The sequence below is a fragment of the Portunus trituberculatus genome, chromosome 44 (genome assembly GCF_017591435.1).
Source record: "Portunus trituberculatus isolate SZX2019 chromosome 44, ASM1759143v1, whole genome shotgun sequence".
In the NCBI taxonomy this organism is placed as follows: Eukaryota; Metazoa; Arthropoda; class Malacostraca; order Decapoda; family Portunidae; genus Portunus; species Portunus trituberculatus.
Window position 1 is genome coordinate 10,391,962 of NC_059298.1, and position 11,893 is coordinate 10,403,854.

General features: G+C 37.9%; 1 protein-coding gene across 2 annotated transcripts in view; it reads right to left on the reverse strand.

Moving 5' to 3' along the window:
- The window catches only part of LOC123518654 (methionine synthase-like), a 28,396-nt gene extending 23,351 nt beyond the window's left edge, over positions 1-5,045 (reverse strand). The window contains exons 1-4 of one of the 2 annotated variants that reach the window (XM_045279593.1): positions 4,841-5,043; positions 3,137-3,336; positions 2,721-2,818; positions 1,853-2,007 (exon numbers count right to left, since the gene is read on the reverse strand). In XM_045279593.1, the coding sequence (XP_045135528.1) occupies positions 1,853-2,007; positions 2,721-2,818; positions 3,137-3,336; positions 4,841-4,874 (487 nt within the window). In that variant the 5' untranslated portion in view covers positions 4,875-5,043. Of the gene's footprint in view, positions 1-1,852; positions 2,008-2,720; positions 2,819-3,136; positions 3,337-4,840 lie in introns of both variants that reach the window. The other variant, XM_045279594.1, reaches the window with a different exon arrangement.
- Between the last annotated feature and the right edge of the window lie 6,848 nt (positions 5,046-11,893).

Here is an 11,893-nt window from a genome sequence, read left to right on the forward strand (position 1 = left end):
GCCGTGAAGTCCTCGAGGTGCACTCAACTCGAGTCTGAAGAGTGGAAACAATAGAAGAGGGCATGGGGAGACCCAAGGACTCTCTCACTGAGGTAATAGGCTCACGAAAGAAGGTCGCACCCTCCTCATCCGGAGTGCCAGCCTCCCCCAAGAGAACGCCATCAAAAACCTCATCCACATCTTCAGAAAACGAAGGCCAGCCCGTGGCAGCAGGCTGACTAACTACTGTGCCACCAGGGTCGGTGCCCACAACTACTGGCCACTACGAGGACATTGACCCATGCAGCAAATCCACATGAGGCAGGCCCATGGAAGACACACCTGCCGAGCCTACAAAATTACCATCAGCTAGCAACCCACCAGGGAGTGGTGCTGCATGAAGTCCCGTTTCTCTGCCACCAACAAGGCCCAACGGGGAGACTGGCACAGTGGGAGCTGGTTCCCTACAAACCCCCGAAGCCTTACCAGAGAGAGGAGCTGCGCGTAGACTCAATCCACTGACCCCAGGACCGGCCTTGGAAGAAACAGGATCAGTGGAAGCCTGCAAACCACTCAATCCTGGAGCCACAGCGGGGAGTGGGGCTGCACACATTCCACCGAGACCTGTAAACTCTGGAAGCACCTGACACAGCAGAAGTCTGCACCACATTCACTCCTGGGGTCGCACTTAAGCTCACACCCCCGAAACCAGAAAAGTCTGCGGAAGAGCCTGAAACAGCGGGAGAATGGACCCCCCTCACTCCCAGAGTCAGAGAAGGGAGAGGGGCCACACCCAAGCTAACTCCACCGAGAACCACAAACTACATGGAAGAGCCAGGAACAGCAGGAGAAGGCACCCCACTCGCTACTGAAGGCAGGGCAGAGCGCGAGGTCGCACGCAAACTCACTCCCCCAACCACCAACTCTGGGGCAGGGCTTGGAACAGAGGGAGCCTGACCCCACTCACTCCCGGAGCCAAACCAGGGAGAGGGGTCACACTGAGACTCACTCCACTACTATCAGAAGCCACCACCAAAGGGCCTGAGCCTGGGGGAGACTGGGTCCCCCTTACACCCAGCACCAACCTGGAGAAGCGGACGCACACTCGCTCCGCCATCCGCAAACCCTGAAAATGCAGAACCGGAAGCAGGGGGCAACAAGACTGCTGACAACTGAGCTATAGAAGCCTTCATGGCAGCAAGATCAGACTCAACGGTGACAAACCTTCTGGCCCAAGGGGCTTCAGAAGCCAGCTCCTGCCGGCGAGAATGCTTCTCAATGGAACCACCAGACGACTTGGCTCGCTTCTTCTCCTTAGCAGAAAGCTTCTCACAATCTTTCACATATGCTTGGAACTGGAGAAGGGAGAGGTGGGAACACTCACTACACCGATCCTCGGCCAAACATATGGTAGGCTGACAAGACACACAGTGGGAATGTGACTCTAAAGCCTCGCCCGGCAACCACCTCTTGCACCCAACACAACTCCGAGTGGCCATGGCAACTAAGGGAGAAGTAGAAATGGAAACAGCAAGGAAGCGGACACCAAAAAAGGCAGGAAGAAGCGAGAAGAGGCGCAGGTGAATACTGTGCCGAGCACAGAAAGGATCTGAGGTATGGTGGCCAGCTGGGCTGGTGGTTCCCAGCGTGCATGCGCACGAAGGTGACGTGGTACTTTTATAGGCACAATCTTTATATAGAGGTGCTGGTTGATTTTCTGTGCTGAGTGTGGGAATATGGGCATATAGGCATATGTAATTACATATGGGCAATTAGTACATGTAGCAACAAAGACTCTTAGCTCTGCTTATGTAGGTAACTACATTTATAGGTCTGTACTTGAACTGACCATAATAAAGAAAAATAAACTTACTAATATTCCTATAATCTGGTCGTTCTACAGATGGAGAGATGGAGAGTGTTCGGTTAGTAGGTCCCATTGCACCTGCAACATATCGTTGCCTTCCTGATGACGCTGATACTTCATCTGCTGCACGCCTGGCTAGTCGAGCAGATTCCAAGTTCAGTCTAATAAAGATGCAAAAAGCCATTTGTTTAATTTACAAATGTTCAACATAAAGATTATTAAAAGATACCATAATTGAATCAAACCACAACTCTGTGAACATGGGGACCTAGAGTGGGATTTCCATGGACAAAAGGTCACTGGGTATACAAAATACATGCAATATCTAACAAAACTTATGAATTATGGAAAATAACTAAAACTATTAAACATCACACTTTTTTTTATTTTATTTTTCTTTACTCACCAACTTGGGTGCACAATGATCCATCACTCTTTCATTCTTTTGTACTTGATCTCTCCAATTAACTTTCTATAACAGAGCTTTGAAGAGGGAGAGGTCTTACTCTACTACTCTGTTGTGATTAGTCACTTAATTGTCAATTACTAACTGTTTTCCAAATAAATTTCTGTAACATTTTAATCTAAGCTTGGGTCTTCTCAAATAGTCCTTTATTCTGTTCAATATTTCATCATGTATCATTTAATACATAAACACTTCACATTCAATGGTGTCTGATACAGTCAACTGAGAGAGAGAGAGAGAGAGAGAGAGAGAGAGAGAGAGAGAGAGAGAGAGAGAGAGAGAGAGAGAGAGAGAGAGAGAGAGAGAGAGAGAGAGAGAGAGAGAGAGAGAGAGAGATATTGCCACTAAAAGTTATGCAAAATAAATTATTCTAATATATAAAAGAACAAATAAATAACCCCACCTCACCTGTAACAGACATGTTCTAAGTGATAGTCAGCCTGGGCTACTCGTGTTCCACTGAATGTGTTTGTCTCCACAATGTCTGCACCAGCTTCCAAGTAAGCCTGTTACAAAACAAAATTGCAGTATCTGAAGATATAGCTTTTATCTGTATGAAACATAACTATTTCAATAAATACTCATCTTTACCAAGCAAAAAAAAACTTAATTATTCTTTAAGTGACAGTTCATTTAGTAGTCTCTATTTAATGATGCATATTCATTTAATCATTTTCTGCAAATGTAATGACATTTTACACAAAATCATCACTGCTTTTATATAATGTATATATTCATATTCAAAGGGATCTCAGATAAGGACTGTCCAAGGGCAAGATATCACTCCTATATATAATATTTAACTCATTTTCCTTTAAACTAACCTTGTGAATATTCAAAATAATTTGAGGTTTTGTTAAAGACAGTAAGTCATTATTGCCTTTCACACTGGTATGGTGATCTTTAAATTCCTCTCCTCGGTAGTCTTCTTCCTTCAAGGAGTGATGCTGGATCATAGTTCCCATGGCCCCATCAATTACAAGAATGCGTTCCTTTAATGCCATTTGGATTTCTTCCCCTCTTGCTGCAAAGACATCATGATTTGAATTATTATGTCATATCTTATATGTGTGTATATATATATATATATATATATATATATATATATATATATATATATATATATATATATATATATATATATATCACAGCAGTAGGATAACAAGGAAATACTATAGTATTAGTCAAGTGTTGGAAGTGTTTCCCAATGGGATGAAAGGAACAGTAGCTGTGTTGAGGTATAGTGCTGGATGTTGCTCAGATGGCCTTGAGCATAGATAGTACTGATTGGTTGGTTTGCTTTCAAAAAGGAGGCAACAAATGGGGTGTCAAGTTCAAGTTGATGAAAAACCTCAAAGGAATCTGGGAAGAGAGACTACATTGTGTTCAGTCAGAGCTCTTGTGTTACACCAGGAGACATGTCTTATGTTTCTATTCCTGAGTTTGCCTCATGTATGTCTGGGCACTGCATGTTTGTTCTGGCCAGCTGTGTTGAGCCTTGTAGTGCCCACATAAATAAATAAATAAATAAATAAATAAATAAATAAATAAATAAATATATATATATATATATATATATATATATATATATATATATATATATATATATATATATATATATATATATATATATATATATATATATATATATATATATATATATATATATATATATATATATATATATATATATATATATATATATATATATATATATATATATATATATATATATATATATATATATATATATATATTTCTTCATTTTTCATACCAGAACTTACTTCTCTCATTTTAATTTCCAATGGTAGATTTTTTTGCTTTTTCGTGTTCTTTTTGTTTTGTTATTTTTCCAGTTACTTCAATTTCAGCCATCCAACATTCACTTAGACTAAAAACTGAGTTACACAATCTTAAAAAGATTAGCCTCTGAAGTCTGCATGTACTGAAGTGACCAGATGAAAAGCTGCTTAAATTAATATAATAGTGATATATATTGCTGAAATCAGTGGTTAGGATTGGATGTTACACAGTGAGTGAGGTTATATATACTTTAAAAGTGCTATTCACCATATACTTTGAGGTAGGGATGTGAAAGCATTAAGGTTAACCGTTACAGCTACTCATCTAAGGTTGACACTTTATATCTACCTACTTTACTAATCAACAAAGATCTAAAATTTTATTTCAATGGGAAAGCAAGGGAAAAATAAGAGTCAAAACCAAGAGAGGAGTCTAAATAATTTTGTTAACCTAAAGTAACTGATATACGCGAAATATTTTCCAAACACCCTATTCATAGCAAAAGTATGCAACAATGCGTTATTAGGAAGCCTCCCGTAACACAATGTAGGTAGTAGTCACTACCACACGGTCTGAATTCACAGGTATATTATAGATACTTTTCAAATCAGGCGCCCATTGAAGTAAACTACCTACATTATTGGTGAACCCTACAGACAGGTTGTGGTTTCCTGGGGATAAATATTTAACTTTCAAAATGTGAAAAGTAATTTAATAATACTTACATGGCATGGCTGCTGGGCGCTTGTGCCTCATCATGGTTTCATTCAATGCGTCAGGTCAGGGCACAACGCACAAGCAGCTCTCCTTGCCAGGGAAACGACAGGAATTTACTCGCGGGATTGTTTATATACCCCAAGGTTCCTTGATATACCCGAACATCTTTTCTCCGATTCGCATCTCAAGCTTTGGCAATGGCTTCCAACTACATGATCAATTATTGCATCTACACTAATTTGGATGTGATTGAAAAAGTTCGGTGTTTATTATATATATATATATATATATATATATATATATATATATATATATATATATATATATATATATATATATATATATATATATATATATATATATATATATATATATATATATATATATATATATATATATATATATATATACACACACACACACACACACACACACACACACACATATATATATATATATATATATATATATATATATATATATATATATATATATATATATAATTTTTCCTTATGAAATTTAATCTAATGAAAATAGTATCTCATCACACTATGGTAGAGTTATGCACGTGATAATCAGCTGACTAGCAGAGCCACGCTCTGAGTGTTGGTATCAACACGTGCACAGTGCAAACACTTCTTCCAGTTCAATAATAATTTACATCGATATCACCTAAACAATAAGTGATATTAATCGTATTTCATCAATAGACCATTGCCTAATTATGCATAATATATAATATATGTTATGCATGTTATTATGTGGGTGAGGACCAACTTTTGATCACAACAGTCAAGGGAACATCGGTCATAAATTGTACTTAAGTTAGTAACTTTTGTACATGTAACAATAATTACTAAATTAGTAATTGTTAGTAATAATGTGGTAACAATGTGCCAGTAGACTTTTATTGATTTTATCAATTTCGAAGTGGAAAGTTTTGCACTCGCCACAAGGCAAAGTTTATCCAGTAACATGTAATTCGCCAATGTCCATCCTTTCATCTAGGTAGGTAGCTCCCCTCTCCCCTTTCAGTTTCATGATCTCATATATATATATATATATATATATATATATATATATATATATATATATATATATATATATATATAATTATAAAGCAACATCCAAAGCATTTCATCTATGATTTCAGTTGATTTTAAATCACTAAGATTATGTATGCCTGTACAGCTAGGAAATCCTATGCAATAACTTAAGTAACATATTCTGCATCGGAATATGGAAAAAAAGGGATAATTAAGTTTTCACAAAACTTAATGTAAATCTATCTTGCTTCATTTTGTCTATCTACCAGATGAGTTTTCCTTAACCAAGTCATCACAGTTCACTAAGGAAGCTTCCTTGACGTAAACCAACGATAACTTGTATCTCCAATTACACAATCTCAATAATGTAATCTTTCCACTTAGGTAGCAACCTATATGAAGTCAACATTACAACAAAAATATCTCAAATATCAATATTTAATCAAAAGCTATATAGTATGGTATATTAAGTTATAATTTAAATATTCCGATTTATTATTTAGTACCTAAAGGAGGACACTGCTGCTCCATTTATAAATGCCTGATCATTCTTAAAATACTCACCCAGTTTTTTTTTTTTTCATAATAAAGGATCAAACATGATGCAAACTGGCGAATTATATATATATATATATATATATATATATATATATATATATATATATATATATATATATATATATATATATATATATATATATATATATATATATATATATATATATATATATATATATATATATATATATATATATATATATATATATATATATATATATATATATATATATATATATATATATATATATATATATATATATATATATATATATATATATATATATATATATATATATATATATATATATATATATATATATATATATATATATATATATATATATATATATATATATATATATATATATATATATATATATATATATATATATATATATATATATATATATATATATATATATATATATATATATATATATATATATATATATATATATATATATATATATATATATATATATATATATATATATATATATATATATATATATATATATATATATATATATATATATATATATATATATATATATATATATATATATATATATATATATATATATATATATATATATATATATATATATATATATATATATATATATATATATATATATATATATATATATATATATATATATATATATATATATATATATATATATATATATATATATATATATATATATATATATATATATATATATATATATATATATATATATATATATATATATATATATATATATATATATATATATATATATATATATATATATATATATATATATATATATATATATATATATATATATATATATATATATATATATATATATATATATATATATATATATATATATATATATATATATATATATATATATATATATACATGTTTCACTGTTTGATCTGCTGCAGTCTCTGACGAGACAGCCAGACGTTACCCTACGGAACGAGATCAGAGCTCATTATTTCCGATCTTCGGATAGGCCTGAGACCAGGCACACACCACACACCGGGACAACAAGGTCACAACTCCTCGATTTACATCCCTTACCTACTCACTGCTAGGTGAACAGGAGCTACACGTGAAAGGAGACACACCCAAATATCTCCACCCGGCTGGTGTGTGTGTGTGTGTGTGTTAGGCCAGTCATTCTACGTCATTTTTGGGTCGAACCTACCACAAATTGCAATAGTAATGAAACATGCATTTTTCAATGTCAAATTTAGTGGAGAATGACATACCAAAAATCAAGGAAAATCGAAGCATTGGAACATTTCCAAATTTTGCAATCATTAAGAGAAGGTTTGAAGAAAAAAAATCTGCATAAAATTTTCAGTGTATATTCTAGAGTCTAGACAAACAACTGTATACATGTTACATTACGACACCGGCATTCACCTTAGCTAAATTAAGATGACCATGACCAAGGATCAAGAGTTGAATGAACTGAGAGTCAAGTCTAATCATGTTGCCAAGACATCTCCATGTACCAGACCACACTGACAAATGTTTATTCATCTTCAGGACCAGCAAGAGCGCATTCTTCTTCTGGATCACTTTCTGGTTCTGGCAAGGTCACATTAGAACAGTGAAGTCCTTTGCATTCACTGCAGGCGGAAGAGCATTCCAGGTTGTACTTGCGACAGCTGCATCGTCGGGTGCTGCAGTCTGTATTGCAGCCACAGTGGATGGCATCTAGCAGGTAATCTGGAGCAGGCTTCATCTCGGTCATAACGGGAACCATTCTCTCGTCACGGATAGCCCATCCCCAACCATTGGCATCCATGCCAACTCCTTGCCACTGCTGAACCTGAACATACACCCGTAGGCAATGTTGCTTTGCAGATGCTGATGTAGGGGGCAGGGTACGAGGCTCAACTCTGGCAGTGCTTGTTGAAACCTTCTGGCAGAAGCGCTGAAGCCTTAGTATGTCCAGTGTTTCCTCGGGCTGGCCATTGTACAAGCAAACCACGGCATTCTCTCCAGCTGTCATGACATCCTCTTTCGACGCTCCAGGAGTGTTGAACGTTGCCAAAAGCCCAGAGAAATACGCACTGGAGTTCAGCTTCTTCAAAGCTGCTGATTTGCCAATGGAGTACAGTCTTGACGTGGTATCACAACCCAGGAGTCCATGTGCCACAAGGAGCTTGTCACACACATGGCGTCCAAGTGTCTTTTGCACTTGCTCGATATTCCAACATCTTGCTTGCCTCCTTGACGTCAGCTTAGGCTCAGGTTGGAAGAACAGGTTGTGTGATGTGGGCCCTGCACGACTACATAGGAGAACAAGAAGATCGGTGTCATCGCCAACTACCACGGTGTCCTTGGTGTTTGCACATGCAATGGCTGTCTCCACTATGAGGACATCTGCATCTGCCCTGGCATGAAGAACATCGTTGTGCTGCCGTTGAAGGTCATCACTCAGTAGATTGATGAAGCTTTGTTTATTTGTTTGGTTGGCAAGGAAGTCATCTTTCTTCATAGTACATACCATGTCCTTTGTGAAGTTGACAAGGGGACTGCTGTGAGATCGAACGCGCCTGCTGTGCGCTACATCTTTGGTGGAGGGTGCGCTCACATATCCATCAAACACTATGACAGCTTTACCATACCTGTCTCCAACATATCGTATGTAGTGACTGGAGATTCCTTCATAGGTCTCGCCAAAATTCCAAGGAATTCTGTGTAGCAATGCCCCACCATCCAGAACATATTGCACATTCTGTGGCAGCACTGTGTTGCGAACGGCAAGGGGGAGTTGTTTCCAAATGGCCTCGGCTAGCGCTGGCTTGTCGGCCTCAAGCAGGATATCAATGGTCTGAAACAGTGCTGGTGGGTAACTGCATAGTTCGTACTTGAAGACATCAGTGAGGTCATCACAGCGTGATCCTGCCGTACTCAGACGTTGGAACAACAGTTGTGGATCTATCAGAACAGATTCTTTGCCATTTTTCACTGATGAACGTGTGTCTAAAGTCACAACCTGATTTTTTCTTGAACGTGTGATCAAGAACCTTTTGCCAACCATTCCATCTAAGATCTTCCTGCCCACTGACGCTGCTTGGTCAGCATTGACCGAATCTCCAGCTGTGATGCCAGTGTCAATGCTTTGCAGAGTTGGATCGTTTCCAAAGGGATCCTTTGATGACAGGTAGCCAATGAGTTTGTGCGTGTCATCTGTGTCCCGTGCTTGTCGAGCTGCTCTTTGTTCTTTGTGCTGGTCACTGGTCCCATACGGCACTGATGTGTAGTCTTGCAAGGCCATGTTGACCTCTGCACATATGGGGGGTGGACAGCAGCCACGTGATCCTTTGCGACTCGCTCATGCCATGGCCCCTTGTCAGTCCCCCCTGTGGTTTTCACACTTCTCATGAGCACTTGCTCGATCAGAAGATCTGTGGACAAGCCGGACCAGTACCGATCTGAGCGCCGCACTACGTGATATCCATTCTGGAACTGGTGGTGGACCTCGGGGTGCTGAATAGACAGTTGTGCCAGTCGCTGCAGGTAGACGTAAATAGATTTGGTGTAGAGATTGTGGCCTGCAGCTGCCAGGTAGGGCAACATGTCGTGCAAAGCGTGCACGTTCAGACGCCAGTCACCAGTGCGTTCCGACCTCAGGAATGTCCTCAATATGTCAATCATGTCCATGTATTGCAGCCATAGCTGTGCAGTACGTAGATCCTTCATCGATTGTCGGGCAACATTCATGATGTCACGAACAGAGTCCAGAACCGGGGCTGAAAGGATATCTTCAGTAGAACACTCACCCTTCACCAATGAATCATACAGGTCTCGCAGCTCACACAGGTCAATTGGTCCAGCTCCCACACTTTGCGACCCTGACTCGGTATCATGTGGATCTATGGCTGCCTGTGCATCATCTATGCTTTGCATTATCTCGTCTTCACTTGGTTCGTCATCTTTTACAATACCCTGAGGACCATCATTCTTAGCCTGCGAACAAGTAGGCACTAGCGTACCAAGTATCCTTTCTGCGAGGAGAGTGTTCAGTGCTGCATCAACCAAGAGATGCCCACGGATAGCTCGGTCATATGCCTTGCCAGACAGCATGTGCATTACAGTGTTCTCGGCATACACCAGTTCCAGAACAGAGCGCAGTCCAGATCCTGACATGATATTTCCAATACTCCCCAAGAAGCTCATCAACGTGTGGAAGCCCCCCATGCGCAGTACAATCTTACGCAAGTCACTGCGTTAATTATCTCAATTTATTTATTTAATAATAAAAATGTTTGACATCTTTTGAGAAATGTGAAAGAAATAACAAAAGCACTGTTATAACAAAAAATGTTATGCCATTTCTATTAGCGTATTTTCGTGTATAACTTTCAAAAAGTGGTTGCTCGAAATGAATGTGTTCCAATGCCTCGAATTTCCTTGACTTTTACTATGTTATTACATGGGTCAAAAGAAGCAAAAATGCCAAGTTTCATTACTATTGCAATTTGTGGTGGGTATATCCATAAAATGACTGGCCTATGTGTGTGTATGAAACTGATGTGATCTAGGTCATGCAACATCACTCACCTCACACGCTTTATGGAAATGGGGACTTCCGGAGGGTCTTTTTTTTTCAGGTATATGGAGATACATATTAAGTTAAATCATATGATGCCAGTGATCGTGACCTTTGCTCCTTATCTGGAACATAGGTATTTTTGGTGATACAAATGAAAGTTCGAAAAAAAGTGTGATTTGATTTTGTTGTCATTGTTTTTGGTAAAAGTTCCCACTTCCATTTCCTCGCGGTAAAACCACGACAGCCGATAGCTGATTCAGAAAAATTGTTCGTAGCTGTAACTCAAAGAACCAACGCATACACCGTAGCTTCCAAGACTTCTCAGAGGGAGACTTCCTCGCAGAGATATCTCGACGCACAAACATGATAAGCCTGACAACAACAGGAGAACCAGTCTTTTAGCAATAAGGGCAGTGGGAAATCATCGTTTCCAGACTTGAAGAAAGAAGGCTTTCCAGTGTCCTCAAAATTGGGTTCAAGCCCAAAGCGCACCAGGGTGTTCCGTGTGACATGTTGATGTTGATATTAATTAATACGGAGATCGCATGGAATGAGAAACATCAACAGCCTTTAGGGCTGTAGTGTATGCGTGTACTTTCTAAACCAAAATGGCAGCCAGGAGCAAAACTTACAAAGGTAACTTGGGAATGGCTGATGCTATTATTTGAATACAGATATAGTTAACATCAAATCAGCTTAACATGACCAGCGTTAGTCATAAATGTAAATTAATTAACTATCGAAAACACTGTAACGTGAGAGAACATCGGAAGATAATAGCTTTGAAAACGTGATCACTATTCAAAATCTGGTTACCATGGGTGTCGTTAGGCCTATTTCATGGGGACAGAAGCCCCCTTAAAATTTTTCTTAAGCCCTA